The sequence below is a fragment of the Liolophura sinensis genome, chromosome 13 (assembly GCF_032854445.1).
Source record: "Liolophura sinensis isolate JHLJ2023 chromosome 13, CUHK_Ljap_v2, whole genome shotgun sequence".
Taxonomy (NCBI): Eukaryota; Metazoa; Mollusca; class Polyplacophora; order Chitonida; family Chitonidae; genus Liolophura; species Liolophura sinensis.
This window is the reverse complement of record NC_088307.1, coordinates 17,408,332-17,426,780: the sequence shown is the minus strand read 5'-3', so window position 1 is coordinate 17,426,780 and position 18,449 is coordinate 17,408,332. Positions and strand designations below refer to the sequence as shown.

Sequence of the window (18,449 nt, the reverse complement as noted above, 5' to 3'; positions counted from 1 at the left end):
TGAGAAAACAATGGAACTGAGATAAGATCAAGCACTAATCGGCGTTCCGATGTTTTGACGGATTATGTACACATTGTGGATATTTCCTACAAAATATTGGCGACATGAGACCAGCAGGACACCAGGAAGAATAGATGAGTGTAAAATAACAAGCGTCTGTGTCCACAGCTAGGTATTTCAAAAAAGCACAGGAGAATGTTTTGTTTATGTGATGGCTTTTAAATTTATTTGTTGAGGAAAACAGAGTTGTCTGAACTGTATTTTTAAGTAAAATACTAGTATATAACAAGGTAAATAACTTCAATGCCTGCGACACATGCGTTAACTTTACATAACTGGACATAAAACACTGAAAAATGATCCAATCTCAACAGAACGGCATTTGTTTGAAAGCACAATAGTTTGAAAAACACAATGAAAAAAGTTTGAAAAACACAATAAGTTTACTCAAGAATATTTCACTTATACCACGGCGGCCATCATTATGGTCGGAGGAAACCTGGCACAGCCTGGGGGAAACCCACGACCATCCACAACTTGCTGCAGGCTGTCCCACGTACGGCCAGAGGGGAGAATCAGCAAACAAACCTGGCTTCTCTTAAGAGGGAAAATACCATCAAGTGATAGTTCTGGCTTCATTTCTCATGTTTGTTTGCCCATACATCTGTAGTCGAGCGTAAATCACGAAGATGTACACTACATGATGCACACACATCTTTTGTCACTGCTTCAGGAGACAGGCCCATTAACTATTAATTCTATTGGTGAACATATGCATGTGCATCTGGTTGTATGTAAGAACTCTGTCGCCAACCAAAACCATGCAGACTGACATTTTTAAATACCACTATGAACCTACGTGCACGTGTGTAGCTCAACTGATCTGACAATGTACTGTGTATCAAGCAATACTGAGCCTCACTCAAACCTGGCAGAAATCGGACAAGACTAAGTAGCCCGCTCTCGTAGTCAGGTGACTTGGGGATCCCAAAAACATAGCTAACATGATAACTTGTGGACACCAGATGAAGCGACCAGCGAGGACATTTCATGTGAGATAACAGGAGATTGCGCGGTTATGTCGAACAGAGAAAAGGTTTGCATTCCACAAGATAAAGACCCTGGCAGTGAAAACACATGTATTTACTGTACATATTGACAGAAGCCTATATACTAAAGACCCAGAAATGCTCACATAGGTTTAAATATACCAGGTCAGTCTTTGTAAGAATGCATTTGCCACGATTTCTGGCGTTTCTGCTCCCAACACCGTCGATTCTATCCGAGGAGTTGGTGAAGCTGACCCGTTAAATGAAGTGTCTCGGTCAGCTTCATGTACCATGCTGGGTGCAATTTTCGAGAGTATATTTTCTTCCAGAAACGGTTTTCTTACCGTAATGTCAAAACAATGATTTTTCCTCCACTTTAAACATCTTATTATTTCTCTTGATACTTCTGTCAGTTGACGTTTCCGGCGAAGCGCTTTTACGTAACATGCATTACCTTTTAATAAGTGAAGTCCTACTTTCGTTTCTCCACCTGTCTTCGCCACGCGTAATGTCAGGTCGGTGCAAAATTTATAACCTGCATTTATCTATGACCCAGCCCGTCTGAAAAACGAAAGCACGCCTTTGGGATGATTTCCATCATCGAATCCATCCCTGTCCCTTTTGTGAGGCGGTATTAAGGTACAGCAACATAAAAATACCATTATATATATTTTTTCTGACGTAAGTCACTACTTCGTTTGGAAGATGATGGATTTTCTTATACTTACAAAAACGAAACTAACTACACATGTTCTTGTTATTCCTTTAACTCGATGATTATACGGTGACATTATTCAAATACGTACTTTAACATCAAACACAGAGTAATAAAATAAAGCAAAATAAAATTTTAAAAAAGGAAAGAAAGAAATAAAGAGTTAAAATGAATTTAAACCCAAAAAACGAATCGATCATTTAAATTCTAGCTACATGGTTAAGCCATGTAGATTTAAATATTTGCCAATGTATTTTTAAAGCACTTCTTTGTTGTTCAATCAAGATATAGGTCCAGTCACCAAAGCGACTTCTTTATTTGCCCCCCCATTTATGATCAGCTTGCCACACATTTAAATCCCTTGCGTGAACATTTGCATAAACGCACCTCCTGACCCTACCTAGTTGCCAGCCACAACCATTGCGCGTGCGCGTTTCAAATTTCCGGCTGTTTTTCGGACAACTTCAAGGAAAGCTGCCGAAATTTTTGTTTGACAAGGAGTAGACGTTTCCACGGCAACAGATTAACCACGTGACCCACTGTCCGGTGTTGAGACGATCGGGAAGATATCTAGTCCTGAGATAACTTTGTCTCTGGTTTGTGTACGAGGTGTGTATTCAGTGTAGTTCACCTGAGTTCGTTTACAGGACGTCAAAGATGGCTAATGGCAAAATGTCACTTCTTGATTTACCTGAAAAATCAATAAGTTTCTTGTCAGATGTTTTGCTCCATGCTGTTAGGTTCAGAACGTTGTCTTATAGGTTTAGAGACGGTATTTATCCGAAATTTAAGGAACATCTTGAACTGAAGATATAACGCGTTTAATATTTATGGAAGAAATGAATGAATGCACCCTATACAGTACATTATATCACATGATTGTGTGAAGCGGTTGTGCACCACTAGTAGTAACAGTTTTTTTTGTGAATCAAAATGGAAAATACACTTCCAAAAGTTTGGCTGCATTAGATTGCTATTCGGTTAAAGGCAAACCAATATGCACTTACTGGTACTATATTAATTTAAGAGTCCTAAATATCTGGAGAAGCAAAATGATTTTATATAATTATGAAACAGTAATAATATGGAATATTTAGCTCTTGTGATGGTGTAGAGTTTTGATTCCTTTTTTTGATTTCCCTATTTTTTGCAAATAACAAGTGAAAATTTATAGGAAAACCCACCCACCCTGCTATACTCTTTGCCATGTCCTTAAATAAAAGAAAAGGAATCACATATGTCATGGCTGAAGGATCAAGTCACTTGTCTTGTAATTGCCAGAACATGTAAGGTATGGGTTCACACCTGACCTTGGAATTTGAGAAGTTCAATGATTTCACTGCATGGGTGAACTACGTCAAGAGTTGGGTTTCCTCCACCCTAAACATTGACGACAAAGGGCTTCCGTGTGGATTTGGCAATGGTGTCGGTGCGGATATCTGACACTTTTGTCTTCTGATACTTAATGTTCCTTCCAAGCAGACGGGGAGGATGTCACAATAAAATCAAGAATGACGTTGAAACATGGTGAAACATGTAGTAAAGTGAACGTTTTGTTCACAGATTTGAAGGAATAATCCCCTAAACCTGAATTGCACAAAGCACCATCTACCAGCTTAAAATGAAATGCAGTATCCTCTTGGAATAAATGAAAAATCATTCACTCTGGCTTTGAACAAATATCCAATTAATTAAATATATCTGACTTGTGTTACAGAGGCGGCTGATCTCAGGAGGCGTGTCCAATTTTGTATTGTATGATATGGCGTCTGCCATGGAGTGTGAAGATATGGCGAACTGTGCCCGAGAACAGGATGCTCGATACTCCACCCTATCCAATTTTGAAGTGGAGAAGAAAATTGGGAAAGGCCAGTTCTCAGAGGTGTACAGGGCCAAGTGTAGCGGAGATAGGAGCGCTGTGGCACTGAAGAAAGTTCAGGTTTGTCAAGTCTCATTATCTCAATGACAGGTGTTCAAGCCAGCAGAGGGTCATCCCTTTGTGGCGTGACATTGCCATTTTACATGACATTACATATATGGCCATATTTGAAATTTAACTTTGTACCGAGTAAATCACGCATGAGACTTTTCCGCGGATCAGCGGATTTCTGCTTTTTTTGAAGCCGTAGGGGTCGTTTTTCAGATCAGTGTAAATCCAGGGGGAAATTTGTGATGGTTGAGAAAGGGTGGGGGTGGAGGGGTATCATCTCGGCTCTTCCAGCACTTAGCTGCTGTATTGTTGAATTCTCCATGGGAGGCCTTGTTCATATTGAATGATGCCGACTTGTGGAAAATGGCCGTTCATAACTACAGTTGTCATTGGCGCATATAAAATGTTCAACCAATCACTCCAGCTCTCAATAGATGTTTCCTGGTATGTGACTTCCCACATTATTAGTTTCGTCACGGTCGCCTGTGGTTTCGGCTCTGTCACTCATTGTGTAAATTCAGTCATGGTTCAAACTTTAAAGAAAGGCGAATCACCCAGGGAGGTTAACAAGGGCATGAAAACAAGTTCAACTGGATTTAGTTAGCGCACCAAGAGCACATTGACGTCAACGGGCAGAAGATAGAGCAAGCATGGTGTGTTCAGTTACTCTGTATCAATAAAATTTTTGAACATTCACTATCAATGACTCAGGCGATCTTGGCTCCAAGGTAGCTTCTGAATCCCTTTTTTAAAGGAAAAGAACTCTAAAAATCGAAGTAGGCATCACTTAATAAACCACATAAAACTATACATAATATACTTTCATTTATTTTTTTAGATTTTTGTGAAAACAGTTAAGGGTGCTCAAACATTTGAATTGTGGGCTTTATGGACCATATATTCAAAGGTTAGGAACTCTGACATCACAGGAAGTTTTTCTCAACTCTATCACTATACTGAATACTGAATGTTGGAATACCTATTTTTACCTATGAGTAAAAAATTACTGAAATAATGTTCCCCAAAATTTCTTCCCTCTGGTTAACATCAGGAGGAAAAGTTTATGTGACGGCAGAGTTCCTAGATAACATTAGTATGGCTTATAAAGCCCACCATAGTTTTCAAATATTTGAATGCCTTTCAACACCCTTAAAAAAATCAAAAAAAAGAAATGAAAGTATTTTTATGTGTAGTTTTCAGTTGTCTGTATGATGAACCTTACTGCATATTCTACCTTTCTTTTACTTTAATGTAAAAATTACAATTCAGCATCAATTTTTCTGAGGGGCCTTTGCCCCATTGAACTCACCTATCAGGGCATTGCCCTGGAGCTGCAGCCAGCCCCTTGAGCGACCACTGGCTTTTCTTCTTTTTTCATCCAGTCTGTGTCTCATGCCTGGTAAATGTATTCTCTATAAAAATTTCTAATCCATATATAAAAGAACTGTAAACATGGTAAGGATATGTATATGCTTCCCAATATGTTGTTCCAGTGAGATAGCGCTGGACTGAATGACCCTCAATGTCCGTGTACTGGGATTAAATGTGGTTTCATGTCTAGTGCCTTGTTTATGGTGTTCCAGTAAGGCAGTACTGTACTGATTGACCCCATTGTCAGTATACTGTGACTTAGTGTGACGTCTAGTCAGGTGTCTTCTGTATGAGGTTTCTGAGATGCAGTGTTCACTGTACTGATTGAACCTAGTGTCACATACTGTGACTGAGTGTGACATGATGTCAGATGTTTTTTGAGATGAAGTGCTCACTGTACTGATTGACCTCAGTGTCAGTATACTGTGACTGAGTGTGATGTCTAGTCAGGTGTCTTCTGTATGAGGTTTCTGAGATGCAGTGTTCACTGTACTGATTGAACCTAGTGTCACATACTGTGACTGAGTGTGACCTGATGTCGGATGTTTCTGAGATGAAGTGCTCACTGTACTGATTGACCCCAGTGTCAGTATACTGTGACTGAGTGTGATGTCTAGTCAGGTGTCTTCTGTATGAGGTTTCTGAGATGCAGTGTTCACTGTACTGATTGAAACTAGTGTCACATACTGTGACTGAGTGTGACGTGATGTTGGATGTTTCTGAGATGAAGTGCTCACTGTACTGATTGACCCCAGTGTCAGTATACTGTGACTGAGTGTGATGTGATGTCTGGTGTTTCTGAGATGCAGTGCTCACTGTACTGATTGACCCCAGTGTCAGTATACTGTGACTGAGTGTGGCGTCATGTCTGATGTCTACTGAATGGTGTTAGAATGACGCAGCACTATACTGACTGGCCTCCAGTGTCAGTATACTGTGATTGGTCCAAGCTGTATTTACAAGCAAATAAACAATTTTATAGGGTATCATACATTAACATGTGAGGAGCTACAGAGAATTTGTCTTTCAGTTGCTGGGACACACAAGATGCAGGTACAATCCTGGTGTTAGGCAGATAAATAAATAAGTACTTTCGTCTGCCTGGATGTATTTATCTTTACATGTATATCTGTTTTATTGTTTTTCAGATATTTGAAATGATGGATGCCAAAGCACGTCAAGACTGTATAAAGGAAATTGATCTTCTTAAGGTACATACATAACACAAGGTCTGAACGGTTAACTTTTACCATATACACCTCATACCATGATGCATTATAATACAGGGTGTCAGGTCTGTTTTGTTAGACATCCTTCATATGATATAATATTCACAATTCTGTCTAGTTTCTCCCAGAAATGGAGTGCTAGATCTTGTGTTATGCTCTGGCTGGCTCAGGTGGCTCTAATTGCTTAAGTCAGAGCCTGGCTCAGTGACTCCATGACTGACTTTGGCTTCTTGCATAGTCCAGAATTCTACTCTTCTGTTTGTTGGCGTTGTATAATATGTGATGTGAAATCTCAGCACTGCTACTTCACAAAAACCTTTTCATGCAGTTTTTCTTATGGAAAGGCTTTGCATGCTGTGAATGTGTTACTGTATATAGTGAGCCAATCGTAGAGGCATGCAGCTTTGTAATGAGCCTGATGTCACTTAAAGTTCAATTCATGGTCCCCCTGAATACTCTAGGGGACCAGACTGGTGTTGTGCTGATAAACATGTATATAGTTACAGTAATACTATATTTATATAGTTTATATGAAGAAGTGCAAATCTACTATATCCACTCTCAAACCAGTACACTTACTCTTTACATATATTTCTGTATTTCCAGCAATTAAACCACCCCAATGTGATAAAGTATTTGGCATCATTTATAGAAGAAAATGAGCTGAACATAGTGCTGGAGCTGGCCGATGCTGGGGACCTGTCACGAATGATAAAGGTGAGTAGATCTATAGGATGACCAAATCTCAGGTTCTGGTTTTTGATAAGATATTTTGGGTATTTGATAAGAGGTTCTGATTTTTGATAAGAGGTTCTGGTTCTTGATAAGATATTTTGGGTATTTGATAAGAGATTCTGGTTCTTGATAAGATATTTTGGGTATTTGATAAGAGATTCTGGTTTTTGATAAGATATTTTGGGTATTTGATAAGAGGTTCTGGTTTTTGATAAGATATTTTGGGTATTTGATAAGAGGTTCTGGTTTCTCCTGGTCCCTCCTTGTTTGTACAGTTTCTTTTTGTCTGCGGTGGTTCTTTTTGTCTGCCCACTTCCTTTCTCTTCTTTTCCACCCAGTTTATCTCTGTCTAAATGTTTTGTTTCAGTCTCTGCTGGCCTAGAACTACCTTCTCTGCACAGTTCTTCCTGTCTGCCCAGTTTCCACAGCATGAGTTTGAGTTTCTATGCCCAGTGTGTACAGTTCTCAGCCCAGTTTCTACAGTTTACTTTCTGCTATTTCTTACTGTTCTTCCTGTCTGTCCAGTTTTCACAGCATGTGCTTGCTTTCTACTATTATTTACTGAGTTTCTATGCCCAGTGTGTACAGTTCTCAGTCCAGTTTCTACAGCTTACTTTCTGCTATTTCTTACTTAGTTTCTTCTTGTCTGTTCAGGTTCTCCTGTTCTATGCCAAGTATCTTCAGTTCTCTTTAGGATGGGGTTTAATGAGGAATGCCTTGGGCAGTTTATCCGGTTATTATTGTTTAACTCACTTAATTGTGTGTAATCCTTTATTATTTATATACTGATGAAATGTCAGGATTTCCTTCACTGACAAAAGTGATATCTCACTGGCTCAGGCAGATAACACTTTTGTTATGATAATGTCAGAATATAATAATAATGCATGGAATGTTGCACAGTGTAGGTTGAATATCATAAATATATTTCTGGTGAAAGGTAGAAATGATCATTTTCACATCTCACTTGAAAAATATTTATGATATTCAATTTTTACTGTGCAATATCCTCCATATTCCCTGAAGAACTGAGTTGAATACATTCAAATGGCATTAATAATTGTGTTCTCTGTTTGCAGCACTTTAAAAAACAGAGCCGTTTGATTCTCAGAGAAAACCATTTGGAAATACTTCAACCAGATAATTGTGTTCTCTGTTTGCAGCACTTTAAAAAACAGAGCTGTTTGATTCCAGAGAAGACCATTTGGAAATACTTCAATCAGATAATTGTGTTCTCTGTTTGCAGCACTTTAAAAAACAGAGCTGTTTGATTCCAGAGAAAACCATTTGGAAATACTTCAACCAGATAATTGTGTTCTCTGTTTGCAGCACTTTAAAAAACAGAGCCGTTTGATTCCAGAGAAGACCATTTGGAAATACTTCAATCAGATAATTGTGTTCTCTGTTTGCAGCACTTTAAAAAACAGAGCCGTTTGATTCCAGAGAAAACCATTTGGAAATACTTCAACCAGATAATTGTGTTCTCTGTTTGCAGCACTTTAAAAAACAGAGCCGTTTGATTCCAGAGAAGACCATTTGGAAATACTTCAACCAGATCTGTAGTGCTTTGCAGCACATGCACTCACGGAGGATCATGCATAGAGGTGAGCTTTACAGTATCTGGACAAAACACATTCAGTAGAATTTCTGATTACATCAGCCATTCAAAAGAGGCATGGATCATGTTGTTTTTGTCCATGGGATGGTGTGTGGCAGAGTGGTTGACCATGGTTGTATTTCAGTTGCTAGGAATCCTGGTCTATGGCAGTGGATCTGTCAGATACCTGTCTGTCAATTAAAAGGTCAGTTGTTTACCTGCTTTTCTCCTCCCATCCACCACTGAAAAAAGATAGAGTACGGCAATAAATCAATAAAGTTTCACTTGCTCCCCAGCAGTATAAGATATGTGTTAAACAGCTGGAAAATGGTCAGCTGAAAATGCTTGCCCAGGAGTACTTTGTGTATAAGGGAACATATTTCACATTTCAGATATCAAGCCCCAGAATGTATTCATCACAGCTCAAGGTGTGGTCAAGCTAGGGGACCTGGGCCTGGGGCGATTCTTCAGCTCAAAGACCACTGCAGCACATTCCTTAGGTGAGTTCTGCCAACAGAATTACTCCAGAGTTGCACGCAAGTCTTCTGCGTGTGTGCTTACAAAACTTAAAAAAAACAAAGCAAACCCAAATTCAAAATAGCTTCGACCTCCAGCAAAAAATGTTTTCTTCCACTCCATTTCCTTGTTAGGCCATATGGTGTCAGAGACTTACAGAACTGCTTGTTTGCGGCTAAATTTTAGCATCTCCCAAAGGTGGAGTGGAGATGGGGAATGTTTATGTTCCAGCAGGATAATTTTATGACATATCTATTCAGGTTGACTTATTTCATTTTGTGTCTTAAAAACATGTCTAATGTTTTTATTTATAGTGGGCACACCATATTACATGTCACCAGAGAGAATCCATGAAAATGGCTACAACTTCAAGTCTGACATTTGGTCATTAGGGTGTCTGCTCTATGAGGTATGTTCTGTTGTGACCACCAGCTGAAAAACAACTGTTCACAGGATGGAGGTCAGTTTTCCGCGGAGCAAACTGATTCAAATGACAACAAGACCATGTCAGTTTTTTTTCAGAAAAGCTAGATTGAGTCAAAAAGGATTTTTTTTATTCCACACAATTCCACATTGCGTACACAAAAAAGCACAACGTAAGCTCTACAGAAATACTCAGACTATCTGGAAAGCTGAAAATTGTAAAAATACAACAAATGCACTATCGATGACAGTGATTGAAAAATAGGCATTTTCCTGTGTGATAACATTAGCGGTGAAACTTCTTTTTCACGCATGCCGCCTGTTACTAGGGAGATCTTGTGATCTCTAGCTCCCAGGCATTCTGCGGAGCATCAAAAAAAGAGAGATGGCTACGAATGACTAGGATATGCATGTAAGCTGATTGGTGCCAGGTGATGTTCAGTAACGGAATCATGTGTTTATGCATGTGTTGATGCCTGTTTTGATGCCCGTTTCAGATGGCCGCCCTCCAGTCACCATTTTATGGAGACACCATGAACCTGTACTCTTTGTGTAAGAAGATAGAGCAGTGTTTATCCGCCCCTGCCTGCAGACTGTTACTCCGAGGAGGTATGTGGTTATCTCCCCTATGTGACAAGTAACTCTTCTGTGTAGGTCAAGGGGAATCTTTTGCCAGAACTTGTTCTGTTTTCTTTGCAAGAACCTAGCTCTGTATAAATTTTTAGGCCATGTTTGTTTGATCTGTTTTGATCATGGATGTTTTATGATTTTGAAATGTAAATTGACCTTTACCTTGACCTGGGTATGTTTCAGTTGCGCAATCTAGTGAAGAAATGTATCAACCCAGATCCTGAGCAGAGGCCGGACATCGAGTATGTGTACAACAAGGCGAGGGAGATGCATGCTCTGAGCTCGCAAGCACAGCCGCAGCTGCAGATTCAGCAAGTACAGATGCAGCTGCCCAACCCACACATGCAGCAGCCATTTTTGCAACAACAACAAGTTCCCCAGAGCTGAGGAGAATGTTTCGTCCAAAAAGAGAAAACAGAAGTGATGTTGTTATATATCAGCTAGACCTGGTATGGCATGTGGAGGGGTATATGATTGTTGGGGGGCTACAGGGGAGATAACTGTGTCTGAACTTTGGAAATCTGTGAAAAGGCGGTTGGGGGCAATATTATAAAATATCTTTTTGGGTGTAATTTTTCTGTTTTCATTCATTCAGATCTTGAAATTAACATCAGTCTGAGACCAGGTGAATTTTTATCAAGAACAGGTCCTACTGGACTGTGATTTATCAACATTTCATTCAGTTACCTCTTACATGTACCTTACCAGTGTATATTTTTGAACAATCTTCTGAAAATATGGCTTTTACTATACTCTCTAGACAAAGTCATTTAGGTGGAAAATAAATCACAGTGCAGTTTGATCATGTTAAATCATTTAAAGTGACATGGTCACCTAAAATTTGGATTTTCAAACAAATTTTGAGTTCAACGTCTTAACCAAATTTTAAAGTTCATTCATAAACTAATTAAATCACATTGAGACAAAAAATATTCATTGAGTATGTAGCTTGTGCAAGCCTGGAGAAGTCCTCTGCCGTTATTCGAATTCAAAACAAAGAGGGCGGGCCATTTTGCTTCATTAATATTCAACCGTAAGGGCCGGAAGCATGTGCACAGCGTTTGGAAAGTTCCCTATGATACCGAGTTTTGATCAGCTGACGAACTCAGATAATTTCGAATATTGATACACAGGTACATGCAGAGTACAGCAGCTTAAACAGCATTGAGAAAAGGTTACGAATAATCTTCTCATTAAACTAAGAGTCAGAAACATGTTTCGGCTTGAAGTTTAACACCCCCTGCCCACAATAACAACAAAATTTGCATCCACCTATCAGGCAGTAGTTTTACGACATCTTTGTGCTTCACGAGACCCTTTTCTTTCTTCAGTGTACTCCACCGTTCAAACTGACCACCAATTACAACTCTAGACTTGCTTGTCAACCTGTAGAGCTCTTTTTTTTTTATGCCTATTTTTGGCCAATCCTACCATGTGCGAGCCGTAAGTCCTTCTTCTAAGCGTGTATTCAGCTATGAAGTTGACCGAGCGCCGTGTGCATGCTCCATTTCCACTGAATTGACCACACCTCATTTAAATATTCTGGTAGAATTTTGACTCTTCAGATTTTTTGTTATTTTTAAACATTCACTGAATGCCCAATGCGGGGGGTGGGATTAACAAAAAGCTTGTGACTTTTGCTTCTTGAGAAAAAATCCCCCATACTCATGTCATTCTGTCATAACTCCAAAATACCAAATATTTGGTCGATCATGTCACTTTAATGATGACGAGCTAATATTTAGACGAACCAGTAGATCTCAAACGACACTGGTCCTGTAGGTCATTAGCAGACATTTTGTTGTAAATTTCAACACAGGTACATTTCGTACATGTACCTGTGACAAGATTTACAGCTTTTTTTTTTAATCTACCTTGGCCCTCTGTGTCACCTTAACCGTTCAGAAGCCATACCACTTCTAGGACTGGGTATACCTGCATTATTTTCTGTGTTACCTAGTTGATGTTTAACTAAACGGTTGCAGTGCTGATCTTGCATGTTACATATTACGTTCTGTGGAAAATGTCATGATGTACATGTTGGCTGCCTTGTAATAAGGTTCAAGCTGTGCAAACATTCCATTCTGTGACACAACCATGTAGAGGTGCTCTAGTTTGTGCATCTTTTGTCGAGCCATGAATGCGACCATTCTGCATGGGTGTGACTCATTCTGCATCAAGTTGACCGTCTTTTTAAGATTTTTCACATATTTTTTTTAGTGTCGGGGAAATTTCCAGCCTTAACCCTGCACAAATCTTGTTTTTGAAGTGTGAATTACAGGGCTAAAAAGAACAAAAAAAAGATCTTTCTTGCGTAAATATGGTATAAAAAGAAATCTGTGTCAATAATGAAATGTCATGGAATAAGATCTGGTGTTAAAATTAAAAGGGTTTTTCCCTTCAGTGTACACATCGTGTTGCGTGGGATTTGAAATGCATGTATTATTGCCTGTGAAGTATTAGCAGTCAACATTGAAGGGAAAGGAAAGACGCAAATCTTGGTCTAGGTAAGAAAGGTGAAAGGTGTGTATTTTGGTAGAAAAATTGATGACTTTTGTCGTGATATACATTGTTCCTGTACAACATTTGTTAGACATATGTAGAGAGAAGTCTGCCAATTTTTACTGGAGTGTTGTCCATGTTCTTTGGATACTATGTGGAGAGGACATGCTTGCTGAAAGCTTTGGAAAGCCAAAACTCATGTCAATTTTTTTATTCTGCTTATCTCAACTGACAAACGTGTGTTAAATGTAATACAATGCTTTTATTTCTAAAAAATGCTTATAGCTGATGACTCATGTGATACATGTATCTTACTGATGTATGATTGAAAAATTACTACTGCATTTCTTCAGCCTCTTCACATGTGCCCAAAGTGTTCGTTCAAGCTTATTCTGTAGACTGTTAAAATTACACCGTTTTGAAGCCCTGAAATTGGCCAATCCAACCAATGTAGTTTTGTCTCCAAAATCAAATTAAAAATGTGCATAAATTGCACTGAAAGTTGCTCTTTCATACGTGAAAAGGTTGAGGAATAAGGGTGAGTATGATTTGAGTGTGTTCTGCAGAAATCCATTTTGATTTATCCAAATTTGACTGTTACAGATGTGATATAAATGTTAATTTATGTAATATATAATCTCATCAGGTTGATTTTTCCCAGCTTGTGGTTTATTATTAGTATTATTATTATAACCCAAAAAAAGCCCCATTATTGACATCTGTACACAGGTGAGCTGGTTGTGGGCGAAATTCACAGTGTGTACAGTTTTTGTTAATAGTAGGGATTTTTCAATGTTTATTAGGAGTTGTACTGGTAAAATGATAATCGGCAACCAAATTCTTAGATCTGGAGAAAACTTGAAATGCCTTGAAAGTATATTTCAAGCAACAAACTTAAGTTTTAAGATTCCCTCGAACAAGAATGATAAATGCTCAGCAATTGCCTGTCAGGATTTGCTGTACAACAGGAAGTGGACTTTTTCATGACAAATTTTGAGTTAAAACAGCTAATCTGGGACCAGAGATATTTTGAACAAACTGTAAATACTACACATAGAACTCTGTTATTGAAATTATACAACTAAGAGTGTTACTCCAGTGGGGCCAAAATTTTGTACCATTATTGATACCATTGTAAAGCCCTGGTTAAGTATTTCCATGATTTTAGGGAGTTGTTGGTGGCAATGACATTCACCCTGACTTTTTGGCTTAAAGCTACGCCAGTCACAATTTTGATTTTACGACCAGAATAAATTTTTTTTCAATGTCAGAGGATCATATTTATATGATCAGAAAGCCTTGAAAATTGTAAATAAAAAATCCATTGAAGTGGGAAGAGAATAAAAAATTTACCAGTAAAAAAAAAAACACAAATAAAAAATAAAAAAGTACTCTTATTAGTCAGTAGTCCTAGATGTCTTTCACCATGTTCTGACTGCAACTTGTGTTTTAAGATTCTTAGATTCGAGCTGGGCTGTTTCTACATAAATTTAATAATGATTTTCGTTGTCATATAAGTGTAAAACTGTGTGTCAGTTGTAGGTTTGAAAGTCTCTGTGCAAAGTTTGAAAACAACTGACAGTCAATCTGGTAAAGATTCACAGTGGGAAAACCATACATGGAGTTGTAGATAGGAAATATGTGTACATAGTTTGTTGAAATGAGTCAATCTGGTAAAGATTCGCAATGGGGAAACTATTTGTGGAAGCAAATATCTGTATGAAGTTTTATAAGAATGTTGTTGATCCATGTTACTGTTTACTGTTATAGCTATCAAGATTTACTTCATATATGGAAAACTCTCTTATCTTCCAACTGGCATATGATTATGTCAAAACACTGTAGAATAAAGATTTTTGGCAAAAAAAAAATCAATATGGAAATCAAATCAAATATTCTCTTCTTACCAAGAATAGCTCAAACTTTTGCCTTTCAATAATCTGTACTATGTATACTGATTTTTAAGTTTGAAGAAGTTGTAAAGTGTCTCGTATTATAACTTTTACCAACTTTTTCATCAATTTTGAACCCTAACTTGTGAACAGACAAGGCTTATATTTTGTGAAAGGTAATAGTTTGAGCTATTCAGAAGTAAAGGCAAAAATTCAAATGGATTTGCTCAATGAATTTTGTTGCCAAAAATCTCTGGCATAACCTCCTTAAATCTGCAGATATTCCTGTTAACTGTAGGGTTGTATGTTGGTGAATTAGCAGTTACTGGCCCTTCATTTTCCTTCCAATAGTCAACTGTCGATGTGAACTCAGGTTTAAACGGATTAATTGTTCTTTGTTGTTGTTGTTATCTGTTGTTGACAACAATTATTTAAATCCAGAAGTGCTTGTTCAAGCCTTATCTGAGTATACTGTAGCATTAAGGGTTTCAAAATTCACAGGTGCTGTGTACCGTTCTCAAAGTGCACTGTAGACTTATAAATAGCTTCCCCTGTTTCCATGGTTACATGTATCATGGCGGCAGACATGACAGAGAGCTTTTGCCACTATGACTGAATGCTGTTATCTCATCCAAATGACAAATCCAAATAATGGATTATTCACTCAGACTAAAAAAACTACCGCTGATAAATGTACATGTTAATGTAGATAAAAGTTTGGATGCAGGAATAGACACTGTAAACCTCAGAGGGAAAGGTTGTCTGTCGGATAATTCTGGATGCGTTTGTTTGTTGATCGTTAATATGGATAGATTACATGTTGTGTTACCACACTTCAGACGTAGTGTCACTATAGAAGCCAAAAAGTTCTACACCAGTTTTTAATCAAGGTGAACTTTATCTGTTTACCAACAAATGTGATTGAAATGATGAAATTTGGGCTACCTAAGTGGACAGTTTATGAGTTCTGTTGTATTTTAATAGTTGCCATGTGCAAATGTTGGGACCCCTTTGATATTTAAATCATGATTAACACCCCAAACCTCACCCCCCGAACACCCTGTTCAGCATATACTTTTCTCTATTCCGTCCAGCCTTCTCAATTGTATTTGTGCCTTTTTAAGCTTACACTGACTCAGTACATTTGACTTGCATGCTGCTGTTTTGGGGTAGGGTGTACAGTAGACAGTTGGAGCTACTTTTCCAATACACACTTTTTTGAGATATGTAGTTATGACAATAGAGTGATCAGGTTTATAGACTGGCATTATATTTTTGGGTGCTGGTCGCAGGACATATTTAAATTTTTACTTTCACATCATCTCTGAACAGAGGTGGGCGTTGAAGGTATTTCGAGGAGTTACATCAAGAATGGAGATGCTTTGTATATATTTACGTTTCTGAACTGATAAATGTGTCAGTTTTTTTTATTTTAATGTCTTTGTTAAATAGTGTGCTGTGTAAGATTATCAATGGCTGATTTAGATGACTTTTTTTTCTGTAAATGTCAAATATATTTGAGAATTTTTTACACATTTCTCATTCTTGTCCGTCCACTTGTGATAACTGTGTGTCTAGTCTTTGATAATGTACCATACATATATATCATATGCTCAGTTGATGACAAGGGAGGTAATAACTTGTGTACTACCTGAAGTGCTATACCAGCTCTGGGACAAGTGTCGTAAAACTTTGTAAATCTAATTGTAATGTTTTGAGCTAATGGTCTAAGGGGGACATTGCCCACTTTCACAAAACTTTGTAATTCAGCCTAACGTCACTTCCATCATAAATCGTGGCGCTATAGATGTCAAAATACAAAAAAAAAAAATTACAAGAACAGTTTTATGACAGTTTTTAAAATTGGTCCCTGAGGTTATACAAGAGAACTAGTGCACTAGTTAAAATAAGCAAAAGTTATGTTGATGTCAAAACAGATGTAAATTGACTTTAATTTAAAAAGTGATGCTTGACAAAAGGTCAGGGTGTTATTTTTCAGATATCATGGCAATAAGAAGGATTTGCTTTGAACACACGGGGATGACTGGCATGCATAATTGTGTTTGTTTGTTTTCTTTGTTTCAGGCATTGTATTTGACCTAAAACGTCATCCATTAGTAAGTTTCTTATTTCACTTGGTTCTGAGAGTTCTGTTGATATTAGGAGCATATTTACGTGCTTTTTTGACATGTATAATGTCCTATAGTTTTAGGCCCCCCCCCACCCCCCCCCCCCGCCCCCCCCCCCCCCAAAGTAATATTCTATGCTTTTATTTGCCTGTAAATGTTGTTTTAGGGGCAAAACACTACCATTCCTGTATTGCTGATGGGAGACCATTCCTGCCTGTTTATCATTATGATATATCCTACATGTATTATTATAGTTTGATCCTGTTATAATTGAGTGAGTGCATTGTACAATGTAAGTAATCAACTATTTATGTTCACGCAGTATTCATTTTGACAAAATGTTTGTCTGCAAACTTGTATCTTTCAAACCCTTAATTCTTGATAAACCAAATCCATATGCATGTAAAAAAAGCATGATTTTTTTAAATGCATAAACTGAGTGGGAGTTGCATGTCCCAGTTGTGAGGTACAACTAGGTCTTCTAGTGTGAAATTTATGTAAGACAACATCAGGGTTTAAAGCAAGATTTAATTTGCATGTTATGAGACAGACTTGTGTATGTGTGTCAGTCTTACGTTTTAATAAATTTTAACCCAAATTCTTTGGTCATCAGTTGAGCAACATTTGGTCTGTGGTACTCTAGAACAAACAATTGCATGTGTAAATGCACTGTAATGTGCAAGAACAAGGAGGTACAGATCTACAGCCATGTTAAGGGGACACAACTCCATCGCTGTGTGCTGGTCACTAGTATATACATTGTGTGTTTTCGCATAGATGAAATGTTTAACTTCTGTTGGAAATGTTTTCTAGCCAAGCTCCACTGTCCGTCCATGTTGAAAAATAAAATAAGACATTACAGTGTGTTTTAAGTCACCTAATCATGTTAGTTTTCTTTTCTTCCTTTAACTGGTTGCAATAACCTTACGGCACTTGGCCTACGATTTCATACATGACTAATTTACCCAATTTTGCCCGCTTTTAAGAGTCTTGATATTAAGACATACATTTCAGCACAAAAGGTAATATTTTATGATACATACCTTTTTTAGGGTGAATGTTTTAGGTCTATATACATTGTGTTCTAGGGTGGTAGCTGAGAAAGCTGTTCAGGTTTAATTTAAACTTTAAGAAACAAGACACATGACAGAGCTACATTTGAACACCTTTTGGTATTTCGCTTTACACAATTTTTTGGTCACATGCTGCCTCACTAAAAAGCCATATCAAAGGTCCCATCATGCGACAACCAGCTAGTTATAATATACAGCCATACCGACTAAGTGAAAATTTGAACGACAATCTCAAAACTTATTTTTGGGTTTTAGAAATTAAAATTTGTACTGCTCATCAATGCCATCTTAAGACATTGGTGTTCAAATTTCAATTTCCAGTACCAAAAACTAAGCACGGTCCAGAGTTTTTAAATTTTGACTAATGTCAGAAAGAGCCATGTGAAATCTGCCCCTGTACTTCATGTACCTTGTACTTGGGGAGAAGCAACAAACGACCCAGAAGTCTTTGGAATTTACTAGTTATGGGGTAAGCATTTAATGCACTCTACAGGCAAATTTTATGAAGCAGTTGTAACTTCTGCCTGGCGTAATGTCCATAGCAAAACACACAGTGAAGACATATGTTGCCATAGAAAATGCGCTTCAGGCAATACCCGAACGCCTTAGTAAAACAGCCTATTAGTTCCTTTTATAAGCCACTGTGCTATCAACTGAA

The 18,449-nt window shown here is 37.9% G+C and overlaps 1 protein-coding gene across 1 annotated transcript; it reads left to right on the top strand.

Annotated features, from left to right (window-relative positions):
• The first annotated feature begins 2,232 nt into the window (after positions 1 to 2,232).
• On the top strand, positions 2,233 to 16,520 carry LOC135480264 (serine/threonine-protein kinase Nek7-like). Its single transcript, XM_064760055.1, is given in 10 exon segments — positions 2,233 to 2,373; positions 3,482 to 3,703; positions 6,214 to 6,276; positions 6,901 to 7,011; positions 8,525 to 8,633; positions 9,019 to 9,126; positions 9,457 to 9,551; positions 10,063 to 10,136; positions 10,138 to 10,174; positions 10,379 to 16,520. Coding segments are annotated over 9 exon segments (978 nt in total). The 5' UTR covers positions 2,233 to 2,373; positions 3,482 to 3,526; the 3' UTR covers positions 10,583 to 16,520.
• The last annotated feature ends 1,929 nt before the right edge of the window (positions 16,521 to 18,449 follow it).